Source organism: Dothidotthia symphoricarpi, assembly GCF_010015815.1.
Source record: "Dothidotthia symphoricarpi CBS 119687 unplaced genomic scaffold P153scaffold_22, whole genome shotgun sequence".
Taxonomy (NCBI): Eukaryota; Fungi; Ascomycota; class Dothideomycetes; order Pleosporales; family Dothidotthiaceae; genus Dothidotthia; species Dothidotthia symphoricarpi.
The window spans coordinates 71,198-90,195 of NW_022985029.1; the positions used below are offsets into that span (position 1 = coordinate 71,198).

Genomic DNA, 18,998 nt, shown 5'->3' on the forward strand with positions numbered 1-18,998 from the left:
TCCAGAAACGAAGAGAAGAGGCAAAGTAAGTGAAATGTACAGAATATTATTACTATATATACGGTCCTTTGTTTTCTATCCCGCTGGACGCTATCTTGGTGTGCCGGAAGAGGTAACAGTGTAGCCACACCCAGCCAAGCAAGCAGTGTACATACACACCACTCCACCCAACATAAAGAAAAGAGCAGAGCAGAGAAGAAAAGACAAGAAAGGAAAGAAAACGCACGACCAGACGCGGTCCTGCAGAAAACCAAGATTTGGTATGGTATGGTATCCCGCCCCCCCAAACGCCCTTCCCAAAAAAAGCACAGATCCTAATACCTCAACCTCCCCAACAACCCAAAGCAATGCGCACACTCCCTCTCACTCTTCATCTGAATCATATAAACGCGTGCTCTCGCCCCACTAACCCCGCCCGTCTTACCAACTCTCCCAACCTCTCCATCATCACCCACCGTATCCTCCCAAACACTCACCGCAATCCCACTGCGCGCCACGCGCTCAAAGCACGTCTCACTCAGCGTGACGTCGAGCAGCACCTCGCCCTTCATTTTACCCGTGACCAGGATGCGGCGCTCTTGTGTGTGGTCTCTCGTACCAGGCGCGCGCTGGAGTGAGTTAGGGGAGGAGGGCACGCTGGGGTGGGGCGAGGGGAGCATGATAGTAAGTCTCGCGGAACCCATATCGCGCCATTTCTTGAGGGATTCGCGTTCGTAGAGGCGGCACTTTGTGTTTGTGATGCCTGCGGGGGCGCCGGTGGAGCCGGGTGGTGTGCTGGCGCCTGAGCCGGGGCGCTCGGCGCTGTCGAAGGAGCCTGAGCTGCGGGAGCCGAGGGTGGAGTTGCGGACGCTGAACATGCCGTTTTTGCCGAAGGAGAAGCGGCCGAGGGCGGAGCGGAGCGCGGTGTTCATAGTCCCGACGGAGGACTCGGTGGCGGCGGAGATGGAGGCTGCGCGGGTGGTGGTTTTGCGGTAGCTGTTGCGCCGCCCGAGGGTGTTGTTGAGCCAGCCGGAGGAGGTGCTGGGATTTGTGCGCGCGGCGTTTTGGCGGTCCATGGCTTCGGCCCAGCTTGTTTGGCCGTATGGGCCGCGTGCGTTCTGGAGGGCTAGATATGTGGGGTTGTTGATGCGGGCTTGGTTGATCAGGGCGTAGAGCTGCGTGCATTCCGTGGCGTTGCGACTCCTCAACATGATGTTGTTTCCGGTTTGGATGCGGGAGTCGGAGGTCGGTGGGGAGCGGATGGAGATGTCAATCGCTGTTGATTTGCGCAACGGCACAAGAGGGGTAAGCTCAACCGCAATTAGGGGAGCACGTCCTGTCTCGTGACCGTCGGACTTGAGTTCGAACACTTCGACCTTGCCTGGTGTAACGACAATGTTGCACTCATCAGGGTGCAAGCTGTCCCATCTGCCTTCGTCCGACCAGGTGAAAATTGACCCCACTGACTTGGTCGCTTTGCCAGAGTCGTGCGGAACGGATCGGTAAGGTGTGTTGGATGCGGACTGAGATGGTGTGATTGTGTCGGCTGGCGTGTTATTGATTGACGAAGGTGGCGAGACTTTGGCGAACGGCTTAGGCTCTGGCTCGTCGAATGTGGTTGTTCGTCGATTTGGAGGGCATGGCCGTGAAACATATCCATGAAGTCCAGGGTAGCCGGAAGGCATCAATGGCATGGGGACGTCGTCTTCGAGCTCATCATCTGACGACTCCGACGTCAGGCTCTCTTCATCTTCTTCAGACGCGTCCACCTCAGATACAACTTCCTCTTCACTCTCGCTCGACGACTCAGTGCAAGTGGAGGGCTCATACTCATGCTTCAATGGAGATGAGGAGCGCCGTTTGTTCTTGAAAGCGGGTAACGCTGGCGTCAATACGGGGGTCTTGGTTCCCTTCAGTGTCACGGGCGTAGCGGGACTGGGTGATCGATGAACTGGCACGGGCGGTGGGCCATCATCTTCCTCGTCTTGCAGTATCTCGTTGGCCAGCTTGGACTTCTTCTTGGATTTGGGAGTTGTGAATGCTGGCTCAAGGATTCGTTCCGGTTCCGGTTCAGGCTCATCAACTGGAGACGAAGGTCGGCTCGACTTTCTCTGCCTGGGAATACTTGGCAACTCGAGCGAAGGTACTGAAGAGACTCGTCTGTGCATACTTGGACGTGCGAGTAACGGAGGAGAGCCCGGCGGTGAGAGTGTTTGGTCTCCAACAGACTGTGTGTCTTCTTCCGACTCATCCGAGTCCCCAACGTCAGATTCTGGCATCCAGACGCTGTATTTCTTGTTAGACTGCGATACAGTTGATGATCCTCCAGATGGGAGCGATTGAGGTCGGCGCTTGGTCGATTTTCTGCGTGGCTTGACCTCTTCTTCGATAGACATTGGCTCCTCAACAAACTCTTGCGGATCATCGAGAGTGATCTGACGCGAGGACTTTGATGAAACCGGCGATGATGTTCCGTGTCTTGACAGTCTCGTAGCCTTGGTACGCCTCAAACCAGTAGGCGATCCATTGTCGGCAATGCGTAAGGCTTCATTGAGACTGCGAGGTGTTCGGTCGGGGTCGTCATCCCATGGGCTTGTGGATCGACCATCTTCGCCAGGCGTGGTTGCACTTGTGTCGTATGTCCCGCTATCTAGAGAAGTGTCTACACCGGGTGGAGTAGTGGGGGACACAGTACGTGACTGCTGACGTCTGTCAGGCGTGTTGGAGCGCCACACCTTGGAGACTTCCGTGTGCTGTTCTCCAATGGGTATATCGATTTCGTGGGGGCTCGGCGTGCGGCTTTGGTGTGGGGAGGTCGATCTTGGTGATGCCGTGATGAAAGCAGCGGACGCATCGTGGCCGGGAACATGTGTTCGTCTAACATCGGAGAGCGGTGGCGGTATGGGGTTGAGGCCTAACATTTGTACCCACTCGAAGCCAGCTTGCTCGTCGTCGATTGTGAGCGACATCACCTCGCTCCATTCGGACCCATCTGCTTGGTGGCCACGGATCATGACGACTATCTCGCCCTTCATGTCGCCGTTCCGAGCAGAGACACGGTTTTGTTGGACGGGTGGGAGTAGAAGCCAACGTCCAGCTGGGTCGACTTCGCAGAAAAGTAGATCGCCTCCCTTGCCGGTGCCCGGCGTGTTGTCGCGGAGTAAAATCTCAACGCGGCAGCTGATCTCCTGACCACTGGAATGGTACAGGTGCATATCGAAGTGGTCTCTGGCTCGTACGCAACGGGCGGGCTCAACACGTACGCCTGCGAGGGGGGCCAGGCTTCGTGGATCACGGGTGCGTGTGGGGTCGATATTGGCGGCAGCCTCATCTTCAAGTCGGGCGTATTCGTCGTTGGAGCGTCTGCGTGCGGCGGTGACAAGTTCTTGGAAAATACTCGCAATTTTCTCTGCACGTTCTGATGGTCTTACGTGGTTGATACTCTGGAACCACGGTTAGTTATGTGGGGACTACCAAAGACAGTATCAAAACGTACCTTCAAGCTCTTTGACAAATACTTCAACCGCACGAGCGGCCGCTTGAGTATGTATGCAACATCAACACGCTCCCCATCGCCGTTCACAACGTAACCTTCGGCATTGCGCGGCATGCCTTCGTCCCAAGGAGCACCATCCTCAGGGCCGTTCACAATCTTTGCTGGCTTGAATGGATCGTCGTCTGCGGGGGCGAGGCTGACGACGACGTCTTGAAAGCCGAGACGCCAGGAGGAAATGTACGCGGCGTAGGCGTCTTGTGCGCTCTGGGCCCAGTCCACGAAAGCATCCGGATCATCTGTAGGGATGCGCTTGTGCAGCGTCTTCATGCGTTCTAGGCAAACACCCATTTCGATGATGGGCTTTGTAACGTCGTTCGGGTCGGTATTAGCTGAACGAGAGAACAACCCGGCGGCGACGGCAGAATCGGATTTGGAGAGAACGCAGCTGAGGAGAACGGGAATGACGCCATCAACAATGGTGCGAAGCTCTCTCATGTACTTGCCCTCATCGGATGTAAGTTCCCTCATGATGTCGGGAATGGTGGCTGTAGCCATGCGGCTCCTGTTGGTACGGATGCTGCGAGCGGACACGATACTCTTTGCGCCAGTCTTGGGCATGGACAACACCGATATCAAGTCGGCATGGCTGGCAAGTCTGTTGCGTCTCGTGCTCTTGCGGCTCAGAAGAGTGGATGTTTCTGGATTCATAGACGCTTTGAGTTGTGAGGCAGCTACCTGCGAGAGAATTTCGCTGAAATTGGAGACGGAGTAAGGCGCCTCCGAGCCCACGGCTTCTGAAGGAGGCGCCCTCTGCGATGCGGCGAATGATTCAACGGAAGCAATTGTGGAAAGGCGCTTGCCACCAGTGGGGAAGAACCGCTTCACGTCGAGTGGACGTGGTCGCAGGGCAATGTTCTCGATGTCTATTGCTGACGCATCTACCGACGAAGAGGGTGCAGGCGAGGCGGCACCTGCTTCTCTCAGGCCTTCATCGAACGCCTCGTCCACTGATGTAGTTTCGCGCAGTGGTGAGGACATGGAGCGGCTCTTGATGGAATGTTGACTACGGCTGCGTCTGGCGCCACGGCGCTTTAGAGTGGGCGTGGGCGAGAGTGACACTTCAGTTGGTGCTTCTGGCGCAGGTGTCTCGGCTGTGTCGTCTGACATGACAGTAGATGCATCATCTACAATGGGTGTCTCCACCTTGATCTCGCGGCTGCGTCGTCGTCGTCGGCGCCGCTTGCCGCTGCTCCCACTGCTGTGCCTGGTGGGTGGTTGCACGTCTTCCTCGGTCTCATTTGTCACTTCGGTCGAGACAGTGACTTCTGATGCGTCTTCCTTGGGGGGCGGCTCTACCGTCGAGACTGATTCTTTGGATCTTCGTCTGCGAGGGGGGCCTGCCGGGTTTTTGGGCGGTATCTCTATGGTCGATGTTGAGTCTTTCGATCTGATCCTGCGATGCGAATCGCTGTCAGAGAAGGGATCAGACGTGCCGCTCAGCCAGGCCTCCAGTCGACTTCCAACCGGCTTGCTGGGCGGTGTCGCGAGCTTGGCGGGTTCCGGTGACCGTCTGGCTGGTACTGGCGAGTGTTTGAATGGCTGTGGGGACCGCCTGCCTTGTTGTGGGGATCGTCTGCCTGACTGTGGGGATCTTCGGCCTGGCTGTGGGGATGGCTTGCGTGGTTCTGGCGAGTGTGTGCGTGGTTCCGGCGAGCGTCTTGCCAGTTCCTCTCCATCAGTCTTTGGGGACGATCTGCGACGTCGTCTGCGCGCATTCGAGGGAGAATCTCTGAGCGCCTCGTCTGCTGTCCTGTCGCCCATGCTCTTGGGACGTCGCCTGCGCCGCCTCTCCCGCAGCTCGTCATCTCGAGGGGATGTGATTTGGCTGTCGCGTGGAGATGTGATGCGTCCCTCTCGCGGCGATGTGATTTGACTTGCTGGGGGCGATGTGACGTGGCTCTCGTCGTACTCGACTGTGATGATGTTCTGTGCATCGTCGCTGAGCGATGTGTCTGACCGGCGTGCCTGGTGCTTGAACATGGAGACATCGTCAGCTGACTTGGATGCGAGGTGAGATGTCTGGGGTCGACGTCTGCTGCGGCGCATCTTGACCATCTCGGTCTTTTCCTTCTCGGGCTGAGGTGATGGTGGCGCCAGGGCGCTGTTCTCGCTCTTGCCATCCTTTGCGTTGCTCGACCCGCTACTGCTCGGGCGCTCCTGCTTGGTCAGACTGGGTGGCTTTGGCGGGATGCGCGGCTTGGGCGGAGGCTTGGTCTGCCCCGTGCTCCTGCCGATGTAGGTGACGAGCGGCTTCAGGGCGACGGGCGGCGGGGCCTTGGGCTGCTCCTTCGGGGGCTCCTCGTTCTCGGGCTTGTCCAGCTTGACAATCTTCGAGGGGCGCACCCAGGCATTGGGGATGGTCTTGGGTAGGGGCCGGCCCGTGTCTTTGGGGGCTGCGGGCTTCGCGCGCCAGTGGGAGTCGCTGATGACGCGCTTCTTCGGGGCGGTGGCGGTGAGGACGTCGTCGTCGAGCGGGTTGGCGATGAGCGACGCCTGCTTCGCCGTCTTGGGGCGCTCGGGGCTGGCGTCGACGGATTTGGCGGCTTTGTGTGCGGGCTTCCAGTTGGGCTTGTCGTCGAAGAGCTTCGCCTTGGGCGTCGTCGACTGCAGCTTGGGCGACGAGGCGGGCCGGGCGAGCGTGTTGAGGGCGGACGCGACGGCCTTGTCCGCGCCTGCCTTGTCTGCGCCCGTCTTGTCTGTGCCTGCCTTGTCTACTCCACCCTCGTCGGGCTCGACCGTGTGCTGCCAGCGCTTGATCTTGTCGCGCACGTTGGCGGGCTTGTTGATGCCGATGGCTTTGGCAAAGTCTTTGCCGTCCATGTTGTTCTGCTTGCCCGCAGCGCCCGTCTTCTTGCCCGGCGAGCCATGCTTCTTCGGAGCGGCCGAGTCGTCCGGGTCAGTGGGCAGCGGCGAGGCGGGCATGAGGTCAGCCGGGCATTGGAGCAGAGCGAGGCGGCGCGCTGGAGTCGGGGGGGGGAGGGTGTTCACGGCCGCGCGATGATGGCGGCGCTGTGTCGCGATATCGTCGCCGTGCTTTGTTTTGGTGCTGGCGCGCAGTCTAGGGGCTGGTGCTGCGGGCGGCGACGGCGTGGCAGAGTCACAGAGCGGCGGGCTCTGCAACGAGCCTCAGCAGGCGACGGCGGCGGCGGAGCGGGGGGGAGTCGGGCAGGGCAGAAATGGTGAGAGCGGCCCCTCCATGAGCGCGGATTGTGAATATCGAGGGAGTGAGGCAAGCTTGTTTTGGCCCGTCTCGCAGCGCCCAATGAGCAGGCCAAGAGTCGGGCCTTGAGCCTCAACCGCCGCACACCACCTCACGCACAACATGCCGCCCAGTGCGTCGGGCAACGCTTGTCAGCAGCACTCGACGCCCGTTGCCCTCGCTCCCTGCGCGACTCTCCCGTCCGCCGTCTGAGACAGTATGCTTACTGCCCGTGCGTCATGGTGGTCTGTGCACGGATACTCGCTCAGTTCGTTTCGATTCATTCATGTCCTGTGTGCACGCGGCAATAGCCACGCCTATCATTACAACGCCGCCCGCAATGCTCCTGTGCCCCGTCTACCACTTCTATCTATATACAGCCCCAACATTGCCGCTATATTTTCAGCCCTTCCTTCAGACCCCCCCTTGCCCCACTCATCCCATCCACCATCTCATCGCCCACCAAGACAACCCAAGCTCAAGCCTTCTTCTTGGTGTATCCCATCTTCTCTGCGCGCTTCATCAGGCTGGCTGCCTCGTTGACCGCCGCGAATGCCTGCGTGGTGGCATCGACACTCTGCCACATCAGGTATCCCGGAATCACAATCCAGAAGGCGTTCATAAGGACAAAGTAGCCCCAGTAGTAGCACTGCTCAGGACGCGAGTACGACACATCGAGGATGTAGTGGTCGAAGAGGGATGTGGCGTAGTACAGCACGTCGCCGTAGAACTGGCCGAGCGAGACGATAAGCTGGAGCGAGTAGCGCAGTGGGTGGTCGGTCGCGATGAGGCCGGCCGTGACGAACGAGAGAGGGCCCCAGAAGAACTGGAAACGTTTCATTAGCATTGACCTTCTGCGCTGAGACGGGGCTGAACCTACGGCAGTGACACTCTCCATGCACAGCACAAACGCATCCTGCGTCAGGTACCGGCTGTCGCTCAACGCGTACTCCTTCCACAGCTGACCAAACAGATCCTGCATGCCCCCCATGCGGCGGAAGTTGTACGAGAAGTAGCCCTCGAAGAACGAGTGGATGAACCCACACAGGACGAACCACATGATCGTCGACAGGTCGCCCGTGCTGACAGTCGGCCGCAGACGCTTCGTAATAACATACGTCGCGCTGAAGATTACTGTGATTCCCGCCGTGAACATGCTGAGCAGCTCAACCGTGTTCCAGAAGTTCATGAGGTACCCTGTGATCTCGACACCGACCGGGTAGTAAGGGTGCAGGGCACCGGGGATGGTGGAATTGAACGACATGGCTGCAGTGGATGCAATTGATGTCGAGGATGGAGATGAGGACGCAAGAAAGGGAGGAAAACAACGGTGAGTGTTGAAGTAGACGCTCCAAGACTTCTGGGGTATGGCCCTAATCAGCCAAACTAGGCCCAAATGGCAGGGGTCGGCGCATCGTCCCCTGCCTATCACCGCGTTTGTAGATGTCAGACTCTGTAACAGGCGCGCTGACAGTTGATCTCCCTCGTTTGTAAGTGCTGTCTCTAATAGGTTTGACTGAGTCGTCTATACCTTCTGTCTTTCGAGACGTCGTCGAGTCTTTTTCGTAGTTCTGACTTCATCAGTCCACTTCAGCGCCACATTCTTAGCGCGAGTCCATGCACATCCAACATTCCACAACCTCTCCAAGCGAGCAAGCCTCTTCCATCAGACAGATCTATCTGTAGGTTGACGTGTTCCTGAGATGGACATCGCGCGTCTCGATGATGTACGGGCGACGCGAGTCGAAGCTTTAGCTATTCGGCTGCGCGCGCCTCCGTTGCTTTTGGAGCCAATCGCGACTACTCATGGGGTTAGTTCGATAGTAACTAACCATTAGAGCCTCAACCGGACAACTCAGTACGATATGGCTACCCCTTAAGCACAAAGACTTGGTAGTTAGCTACCTTGGCAACAGCAATAAATTCTACTTTTCAATTTCTAGGATGGACAAGCACAAAATACCATGTCGAAATTAGAAACAACAACCAAACCTGAACGACCACTCAAGTATCAGATTGTGTCGAAGAAGAAGAAAGAGGAACAAGCCGCCCGCATACCTAAGGAATGGCTAATCAGCAACTTGACGTCACCGGACGTCACAAATTATATCGATTTGCCTCGCAAGTGTGGACTGTTAAGCAGTGAAGAGCTGCGGATCACCGAGCAATTCGATGCGACTGCGTTGGCCGAAGAAATCAGAGAGAAAAGGTTGAAGTGTGTTGATGTTGTGAGAGCATTCTGCAAGGTGCGTATATCCCTTAACTCTACCTTCAACCAGCTAACAAACCTAAGCGCGCAACCATCGCCCACCAGCTCACAAACTGCCTGACAGAAATCTTCTTCACGGATGCCCTAGAAAGAGCAGCAGAACTAGACGCCCACCTCGCCTCCGGAAAGCCCCCTCTAGGCCCCCTCCACGGCGTCCCAGTATCACTAAAAGACACGTTCAAAGTCCGCGGCTATGATTCTTCCACAGGCCTCGCCAGCCTGGCCTTCAATCCCGTGACGCAAAACTCTGTCCTCGTAGACATCCTACTCAACTCGGGAGCAGTACTGTATTGCAAGACCAACGTGCCCCAAACGCTCCTAGCATTCGACACCCACAACAACGTCTTCGGCCGCACCATCAACCCCCACAACACCGCCGTAACCGCAGGCGGGAGTTCCGGCGGCGAAGGCGCACTAATCGCCATGCGCGGCAGCGTACTAGGCGTCGGCTCCGATCTGGGCGGCTCGATCCGCATCCCCGCCATGTGCAACGGCATCTTCAGCATCAAGCCCAGCTGGGAGCGGATCCCCTACGCCAACGGCATCCACGCCGGCGCCATGAAAGTCAGCATCCCACCCTCCGCCGGCCCCATGGGCCGCTCCATGCGCGACATGGAACTCTTCTTCCGCGCCGTCTCCCTCCAAGAACCATGGACACTCGACCCGGACGTCACACCCTTACCATGGAACATCCTCCCCGCGACCTCCCCGCCCCGCAAACTCCGCATCGGCATCGTACGCCACGACGGAATCGTCACCCCCCACCCGCCCATCTCACGCCTCCTCGACACCGTAAAAACCGCCCTCACATCCGCAGGCGTAGAAACAATCGCCCTCGACATCGCCCCCCTCCTCACGCAATGCAAACCCCTCTTCGACACCCTCCACACAGTCGAAGGCGGAAACGCAATGCTCGACCTGATCGAAGCCGCCGACGAGCCACTATCCCCCTGGCTGCAGTCCCGTTTCCAGCGCCAGCCGCCCAAGGATCTTCTCGAGGTGCAGAAACTGCACGCTAAGAGGGATGTCCTTCAGAAGGAGTTTTTACAAGTGTGGAATAGTCAGCATGGGGATGTTGATGCGTTTTTTTGCCCTGTGGCGCCGCATCCGGTGCCCCCGGTTGATAGGTATGATTTTATTAATTATACGAGTGCGTTTGTGTTGTTGGATTGTGCGGCGGGGGTTGTGCCTGTGAAGATGTTTGGCGAGCAGGACTTAAGGGGTGAGGTGGAGGGGGAGGTGTTGGGGGAGTGGGATAGGGTGAATAGGGGGTTGTGTGAGTTCTCTTCTTTTTCTTCTTCTGAGTCTTTTTGGGGGGGTTTATGGTGCTAAGCTGACCTTTTATTGATAGGGACGGGGTTCGATCGCAGGGTTTATCTGGGCACGCCGCTTTGCGTGCAGGTTGTTGCGCCGAGCTTGCGCGAGGAGGTCCTGGTTGAGGCTATGCAGGTTATTGATGAGGCGGTGAAGATGGCTGGGTGTGGGAAGGTGGGTGCTAAGCTTTGAGGTGGATTGAGGCGAAGTTGGGTGGAAAGGTGTAGTATGGGTAGGTGGATGCATTGATTGAAGTACTCGTAGATATAGTATATTCTCGCTAAGAGTATGGAAAGATAGATGGTGGGAATTAATAACTAAAAAAATTGGGAAATGAATCGCGGCATGAAACGAAAATGAATTTTTAGTGTACGAAAATATGCCTTTTACAAATACCTACAACTCTGTTGCCTGACGAGACTGAGAAACTCATAACATTTCAATCTTTATAAGGTGGAACGTCCAGCCAACTTCTAGCAGAAACGAGAAATAGTAAGCATGGGGTTGATGCGAAGACTGTGGATGCAGACCGAACTGGAGTGGAGAATTGAGGATGTGGAATGAAGGGACGGAAAGCTAAGAAAAGAGAGAAAAATTGAGGTACGAGGAGGTTGAGGGATTGGTTTAATGGGTTTGGTATCTTGATTTTTTTTTGGGGGGGGGGGGGGGGGGCATAGTTCACCAACACTAATTCTCAAAGAAACCCCAATTTTTCGAAATCTCGAGCACGCAGAAAACTTGAAATTATGATTACTGGGGTTGAGATAAGGAACTTCTACCGCTACTTTTCTGTTTGCTACACTTGTAGGTAATGGGCTGTGCGATATAGTGGCGATAGAGCGCCTTTTTCTAATCTGGATACGCGGTAAAGACCTAGAATATTATCTTACAACTTATCACATTTACAGATCAAAAGACAGGCTTGTTAGAGCTTGGAGAATATTTACATCTACGTAGCTTTTCTATAGGCTCTGCTTTAAAGACATAGTATGCATTACGCGTGCTAGAAGTAAGTGTAGTCGCAGAAGAGGCTTTACTAACGTAAGACTAGGTTATTATACTTTTTAAGCAGATTTACATTTTTGATATTGGTACATTAAAATAGGTAGAGGTATGTATATACGGGGGCGAAGGAGAAGAAGAGGAAGGAGGATATCTAGATACCTCAACTACAACACAAAAACACGGTAACGGGTTGGTTTTTTTTCAATAGCTTTAGCTGCAAGCAGCCGGGTATCCTGCATACCAGCTACATGGCCTTAGGCCTCTGCAAAGCTTACGCCTGAACCAACCGACCACCAACCAACAATGTGGTTCATGAGAGCTTAGGGGCGTGTAAGTAGTGCAGCGTAATGAATTTACGTCAAGGGAAGATGTGAAACAGCAGAAGACCAATCTTCTAACCGTTCCAGCTATGAGATCGATGCATCCCTACGCGACAGAAGGAAATTCGTGTTGAAAGATATGAGTTCAATGGTGATAACTTGGAGCAGTCGCGACGCGGCCACTAGCGTCAGATATGTAAGACGACGTCATGCAACATCCACCCCGCGCCGAACCATCTGTACGCTTCCCCACGAGTCAACACCCTATCAACACACACAACGCTATGCCGGGCATTGTGCGCAAACTGCTCGTCTACGCCGCCGTGGACGGCCTGGTACTACAAAGCGTCGCGCCCCACAGTCATGCGCCTGCACCTAAGCAGGCCATCAAGATCGACTACAAGGGCAACGTCGGACCACTGCTCAAGGATCGACGCGACGAGGATGCTGCGCCGATATCCCTGGAGGCGCACGGCGTTGTGGGTATGGCTTGCTTGTCCAGCGCCTTGCTTCAGAAGTTGATGGATGTTAATGCGCATGGACAGGCCTTTTGAAAGTCGCGACTTCGCACTTCCTCATATCGATATGCGACCGGGAGCAGGTCGCGCAGATTCGCGGCAAGCCAATCTACAAGATTACTGATGTCGCCCTTATCCCACTCTCATCGCAGGCCGACGCCGACAAGGCTATTGCGGCTACGCGCGAACACCTGCATCGACATAATAAGGCGCAGATGGCTGGGGAAGAAGAGACGGACTCTGAGAATGAAGACGATGCGCATAGCATGACTGATTCGCTGGTGGAGGAGGCAACGACCGAGACGACGGAGGTCAAGGATCCAGTTACGGGACAGAAGGGCCCGGCGGATCCGAAGTCTAGTGTTGCCGAGGATGTCATGCAGCGCAAAGGAGCATATGGCATGTTCGCTGATAAATGGTTCTCGAGGAAGGGGTGGAGCACTGATAGTAGGCGTACCCAGGGCTTGACTTCTGACGAGAAATTGGCTGCGAAGAGCGTCCCGCAGGATGTTGCATCCACGATCCCCAAGAAAGAGGAACAAGCCACTGGCGAGTCGAAGCCAGATGCGATACCCACGGAAGACAAGAATGTAGCGGATGTTAGCCCTGAGGATATTCCCAAGGCTTTGGACGGTGAGAAGGATGCTACGACTATCGCACTACTGCCCAAGATCTTGCAGACGACGAGGATGTACTTTTCTTCTGGCAACTTCTTTTTCTCCTACGAACATGACTTGTCGCATAGCGTCGGCAAGCAAAACCCTACTCCTAGTCTGCCCCTCTTCAAGCAGTACGATCCTTTGGTTAGTTTCTTCCCATATGAAGGGTAGTGCAATGACTGACTTGAATAGTTTTTCTGGAACCAACACATCGTCTCGCCATTTGTTGAGGCTGGCCAGCATGCGTTCATCCTTCCTGTCATTCAGGGATTCGTGGGACAACGACCATTCACGATCAAAGCGGCAAACTCCCAGTCTGGCAGTTTAGTGGTGGACTCGGCAGCGACTCCAGACGACATTCAACTACAATCCTGGAAAGACAAGCAGGAGAAGGAGACGGAATCGAGCTCGGAAGCGAAACCCTCCACGCCGCCAGTGGCGCCTGCAGATGGCAAAGACTTCGTATTAACGCTCATCTCTCGAAGATCGATTAAGCGAGCTGGGCTTCGATATCTACGTCGAGGAATCGATGATGAGGGTTGTACTGCCAATAGTGTCGAGACAGAGCAAATTCTCTCATCCCCGACGTGGAACACCTCGCAAGACAAGATATTTTCCTTCACGCAGATCCGCGGCTCTATCCCTCTCTTCTTTTCACAATCACCGTATAGTTTGAAGCCTCAAGTCACTACCTGGGGGTCTTTCGAGACAAATGCCACAGCCTTTAAGCGCCACTTTACCGATCTTTCCTCGCGATACGGAGAGCTGTACTGCGCGTCTCTCATCGACAAAAAAGGCACAGAAGCGAAGATTGGCGAGCTGTACGAAAAACACGCACAGGCACTCAATGAAAATGGGGGTATGGACGGGCAGGGCAAGCAGCTCGGTTTTGAGTGGTTCGACTTCCACAACGTCTGCCGTGGCATGCGCTTTGAAAACGTTTCCGTTCTGATGTCTACTCTTGGCCCTTTCTTGGACTCCACAGGTTGGACGGAAATCTCTGACGATGAAATCAAACACCAACAATCAGGCGTCCTTCGCACGAACTGTATGGACTGTCTAGATCGCACAAACGTCGTACAATCTGCTTGTGCAAGGACAGCTTTGGAAGGACAACTCTCGGCAGGCAGCTACACCATCGACTTGCAAAACGACCCAAGCACCAGCTGGTTCAACACGCTCTGGGCCGACAACGGCGACGCCATCTCCCGCCAATACGCCGGCACCGCCGCGCTCAAGGGCGACTTCACACGCACACGCAAACGCCAAATCACCGGCGCGCTGACAGATTTCGGCCTCACTCTCACTCGATACTACAACAACATCGTCAACGACTACTTCGCCCAAGCCGTGATCGACTACCTCCTCGGCCGCGCAACAGACACCATCTTCGCCGAATTCGAAGCCGACATGAAAAGCAGCGACTACTTCATCGACGTGCGCAAAGTCCGCCAACAAGCCATCGACCGCTCAGCAGGCATCGTCATCGAATCCCCGGACGAAGACCTGATCCACGGCTGGACTCTCAGCGTCCCCACCCAAGCAAACCACACTAAAACCGCAGGCTTCGAAGAGGCTGTCCTGCTGCTCACCCAGAAAGCAGTCTACTTCTGCCGTCTGGACTGGGGCACCGAGAAGGTCCGCGAGTTTGAACGCATCGACTTGGCTGATGTGCAGGGTCTAGTCAAGGGCGTGTACATTACTTCCACGCTGGCACAGCGCCACATGGATGCGGATAAAAACGTCGGCCTGCTCCTCCGCTACCGCACGCAAGGCGGCGCCGAGCTCGTCCGCCGAAATACACGCGCCTTGGATTCCGGCGCGTCGGACGATACAGCGGAGCCGAGTACAGCCACGCAGCGCTTCCTAGCTTTCAAGGCCCTGCCGCCCCCGTCGTCTGCAGCCGGCGCTCATGATTCCCCGCAGACGGAGATGCAGATCGTAAGCAGTATTTGCGAGGAGATTGTGCGCGTTGCGCCGAAGACGTTGGAGGTGGAGGAGAGGGATATAGTTAGTCTGGCTGAGGCGAGGAGGAGTACGGGGTATCTGGAGCAGATTGGGTATTCGTTGAAGAAGTTGGTGTGGGCTTAGCTTTTTGGGGGGGTGGGGGATGGGAGAGCAGGGAGAGGGAGAGCAGAGGTGGGGGGGAGGAGGTAATTCCTAATACGAAATATTGCTGTTTTCCTGGTTTCTGGAGATCTGGATATACTCGAGTGAATGGTATCTGCGCATACTGGTGGTACTCGTTCTGGATTGTCCCATCTACACCGTTGTACAGATCTTGAGGTTCCGTAGACTGCGGTGCGTATACCCTGGGGGGGAGGGGGGGATGAGAGGACTCAATTGAGCGAGAGCGCGATGGTCTGCTTGATGTCATTTGCTGCTGAGTTGAAATGCTTACTGAGTGCTTGAGGAAAGCTATTCTAATCGCAACATATGATCGTTTTCCTTGGGTTGATGAGCACCTGCATCAAGCAGTATCTTAACTACCTGTTCGTAGCCCCTGTATGAAGCTGCCTGCAGTGCGTTGCCAAAGTGTCCACCTTGTGCATTAACGTTGGCGCCTATGTCAAGCAGCATCTTAACTACCTGCTCGTAGCCTTCCGCTGAAGCTGCGTGCAGTGCAGTGCTGTAGTATCCACCTTGTACGTTAACGTTAACGTTAGCGCCTTTGTTAAGCAGCATCTTAACTACCTGCTTGTGGCCTTCTATTGAAGCTGCCTGCAGTGCGTTGCTGTAGCGTCCACCCTGTGCGTTAACGTTAACGTTAGTGCCTTTGTTAAGCAGCATCTTCACTACCTGCTCGTGGCCTTCAGCTGAAGCTGCCTGCAGTGCGTTGCCGTAGCGTCCACCCTGCGCGTTGACGTCGGCGCCGTGGCTCAACATCACTTTTGTGACCGTACTCAAGCCCAACAGTGCAGCGTAGTAAAGGGGCGTAGCTACGCTGTCCAACCCTTTTTTCAGGTCTGGCTTGGCCCAGGGCATTTCCGGATCATACAACTGGATCCAGGTGAAATATGCGTTGTTTTCCATCGACAATAGACCCAACGCTAGTCGAATTGCTCCTTCCGCCTTATCTCCTGACTTTCGAAGATGGCTACTCCAGAACTCTGCTGTGTACCTTGCGAGCGCAGATGCCTCAAGAATTTCTCTTGATAATGGTTGCTGGAACTGCATCAGGTACGCTAAGGAGCTTTGTGCTATCGCATCATGGCAGTCAACTTCTTGCATACTGTACTGCTTTGCTGATCCTTTCGCAATCCTGTCTGACACAAGGTATTCCTGGACCGAATAGTGTGCTAGAGCGATGATACGTTGTGTGGAGTGATGTCCTACTTCCGCCCTGTTCGTTGTAATGGTGACTAGGCTAGAGCAGATGTTCAGCGCTTCTAGCGGATCTTCTAGCACTTCATCACGGTCGAACGCTGGGTCGCGCGCTACGTTGATGGCGATAACTTCGGCAATCTCCTCGACGGACAGTGGCCGCGCAGAGAATGTCAGCCACTGCAGGATGCGCACTGCGTACTCGCAGTCTTCCTCGCTTATAGCAGAGAGGATGCGGTCGTATGTCTCGTCTAGCGTCCGTGGCAAAGTAGCGAGTGACTTGCGCAGCATCGCTCGATTGCGACACTCTCTTAGTGCGTCAAGCTGACACACAGCCCATCGGAACCTACACTATCGTCAGTTTTGGCTTTGCAAAGAACTGGGCGGACACATATACATCCCACGAGCCCCGTGCATCATTGCAGCTTCGATCTCTTGCCTAATGGCGGCGTCTTTGTTCCATTTTGCCAGCTTCTTATCGTCAGACAGCCTTTGTTGAACGTATCGCTGTATGTCATTGTCCACCAAGTCCCCCTGAAGACAGACGGTGTCCTCTTCCCGGACGTAACTCTCCAGAGAACTCTCGATATCTCGTTCTTTCCGGCTGGTCATGAGCAGATGCACGTTGTTAAGTCGCCACTTAGCCACTGTTGCAAGCATGTCCATTAGTTCTGAGCGTTGTGTACACTCATCGAGCGCATCCAGAACAACGTAGACATGCGTGAACTGTTGCATCGCCTGCCGTGTCACGTCTAAAAGTGCATGCAATGATGGCTGTCGTTGTCCGTTCTCGCAGGACGAAAATAACGCGTCAACACCTTCAGGTACTATAAATGGACGCTGCTGGAGCTGGCAGAGCAACGAGCGGAGCATCAGCTCTGGATCCTGTTTCTGTGTATCATTGAAGTCGAAGTAAAAGTACACCGTCACTGTATTGCTGTCATCATGGCAGTGCTGCAGCAGATGCTCGATGATAGTAGAGCTCAGGATGGTCTTTCCACATCCTGGGATCCCATGCAGCCAGAGTTGCGATGCTACACTCCCCTTCCATTCAGCGAATTTTGCACTTTCCAACAGCCAGAGTCCGGTCTCAGCCTGCCGCTGCTTGTGCGCTTTGTGGTAGTTCGTGGACGGGTCCGGCGCAGCTAGCCATCTGCGGATCTTGCCGAGCCTCGCTTCCTGCTCTTGACTGCGGCCCTTGTTGTTCTTTGCAACAGCCGCACTTCTCAGCCGGTCGAGTGCGTTCTCTTTGTTCTCGCCATAGATTAGCGGAAGATAGACGCCAAATATGCCAAACAGACAATACGCTCTATCTTCTTCGCGCGTCGTCTCCCGGTTTTCTGCCCAAGAGAAACGTTCAGCAACACTGAAGTTAGACAGATTACTCCTTGATAGAGCTTCGATGGAGATGCCTGTAACCTCGTGAATAGTGTGCTTGAGAGACTCCCTGTTCCCCAGCAGCGCTCCCTCTCTAGAATAAAACTCGACTGATTGGGGAGCAAGAAGCTCCTGGAGTGTCCAGCCTCGGGTGAACCATCTGCTCTTCCTGAGAGATGACGTGCCATCTCCATCCGGAGTATCGTTCTCGACGTCCGCAAGGTAGACATAACACCTCACTGCGTTCTGGTACCATCGAAACATAGAGTTGATCGCTTCTTGAAGCTCTGAGCTGTTCGACTTGTCGATGCAGCAGGTGTCTACCCAGAAATGATCTAGGCCGTCACGCATAGCCTGTTGCGCGCAAAAGCCGAGCTTCTGAAATCCCTCACTGCTTTGCGCGTCAATGTCTGCCACATTGCCGACATTCTCCAGATCGCCGAAGGTCACCTCCTGCCCGTCCTTCCAGGTGTGCGACAGGATCGCATAGGTGGGGACCTTGTCACCGGTCAAGTCCTCGGTCCGCTTGAGCCTCCCCTCGCTTGTGGTATATAGCAGTCGCATCGGGTCATGTACGTGTCTACATACGCGAGCGGTAGACAGGACTCTCGAACCCTTGAAGCAGGCTGAGGAAATCGATAGCGCACGGTGGCTCGCTCGCGCAGGGCGTTGAGATCTTAGCTGCAAGATTCGTTGTGAGCGCAAAGTGACAATATGCTGAGTCGAAAGTGAGAATAGACTGAGCGTCTACGTGCTGCAGTATATCAGTTGATTGTTAGGTAGGCTATGTTTCGAACATCGAGAGCGGGAGGCGCAGCTTGCCTGCACTGCGACGCGAGGCTGACCGGGCAGTGCTGACAACACATGATTGTGCGACAGCCACAACTGTAAGTAGGCGTTTCTCGCATGAGGATACTATGCGATAGTGCATGTGATACGTAGGTTTGTATTAAACAGCATATCAGGATGTCCGTGCAGCGCCTTCGTAGCGTAAAACTCCTGCTCAATGGATTAACGCTAGCACGGGGAGTAGAAGGCTGAAGATATACTGAGTATCTTTGATTGGTTCAAATAACAGCATTGTGCGGGGAAAACTGGCGAAAATTGGGTCCTCCAACCTGCACCGAGCTTAGTACCCGTATTGAGCCTCAGCCCTCCACTGCTAGCGTTAATCCATTGAGCAGGAGTTTTACGGTAGCTAGCCTCAGGATCTTTGTGCCACCGCTTCAGCGCAGCGAAGACAGGTGTTACTACTACTACGGAACATCTTCATTAACGCGCACATTCGACATTAGCATCAACCTACGGCTCGCTCTCGCTCGACGAATCGCGCACTTTGTACCCACCAAATCGCGACGGCCACTATTCTCGAGCCTACCTTGGTCATCATTGTGAGCGCTCCTCCCTTGGGCGCCGGAAAGGCTCCAACGCATTGATACCACCCAGCCACAGGACGGCAGCCTGTCCCAAGCCTATAC

General features: G+C 55.1%; 5 protein-coding genes across 5 annotated transcripts; 2 read left to right on the forward strand and 3 right to left on the reverse strand.

The window, feature by feature from the left end:
* Positions 1–36: 36 nt before the first annotated feature.
* On the reverse strand, positions 37–6,748 carry P153DRAFT_434893 (uncharacterized protein). Its single transcript, XM_033673115.1, has 2 exons — positions 3,476–6,748; positions 37–3,422 (listed from the first exon to the last, which is right to left on the reverse strand). The coding sequence occupies exons 1-2, from the start codon at positions 6,455–6,457 to the stop codon at positions 315–317; spliced, it is 6,090 nt and encodes a 2,029-aa protein (XP_033519024.1). The 5' UTR covers positions 6,458–6,748; the 3' UTR covers positions 37–314.
* A 171-nt stretch (positions 6,749–6,919) lies between these two features.
* On the reverse strand, positions 6,920–8,065 carry P153DRAFT_370561 (Emopamil-binding protein). The gene is made up of 2 exons (XM_033669069.1): positions 7,615–8,065; positions 6,920–7,560 (listed from the first exon to the last, which is right to left on the reverse strand). The coding sequence occupies exons 1-2, from the start codon at positions 7,996–7,998 to the stop codon at positions 7,213–7,215; spliced, it is 732 nt and encodes a 243-aa protein (XP_033519025.1). The 5' UTR covers positions 7,999–8,065; the 3' UTR covers positions 6,920–7,212.
* Positions 8,066–8,698: 633 nt separating this feature from the next.
* P153DRAFT_390106 (amidase) lies at positions 8,699–10,509 on the forward strand (the record flags this gene model as incomplete). The annotated part of the gene is made up of 3 exons (XM_033670897.1): positions 8,699–8,980; positions 9,028–10,279; positions 10,355–10,509. 3 exons carry the CDS (start codon positions 8,699–8,701, stop codon positions 10,507–10,509), a joined length of 1,689 nt encoding a protein of 562 aa, XP_033519026.1.
* A 1,397-nt stretch (positions 10,510–11,906) lies between these two features.
* Positions 11,907–15,323, forward strand: P153DRAFT_370564 (uncharacterized protein). Its single transcript, XM_033669070.1, has 3 exons — positions 11,907–12,125; positions 12,188–12,963; positions 13,012–15,323. Exons 1-3 carry the CDS (start codon positions 11,927–11,929, stop codon positions 14,908–14,910), a joined length of 2,874 nt encoding a protein of 957 aa, XP_033519027.1. The 5' UTR covers positions 11,907–11,926; the 3' UTR covers positions 14,911–15,323.
* Positions 15,286–18,436, reverse strand: P153DRAFT_325872 (uncharacterized protein; the record flags this gene model as incomplete). Its single annotated transcript, XM_033665281.1, has 3 exons — positions 16,541–18,436; positions 15,773–16,489; positions 15,286–15,721 (listed from the first exon to the last, which is right to left on the reverse strand). Coding segments are annotated over exons 1-3 (2,697 nt in total), but the record flags the coding sequence as incomplete, so codon positions are not given.
* Between the last annotated feature and the right edge of the window lie 562 nt (positions 18,437–18,998).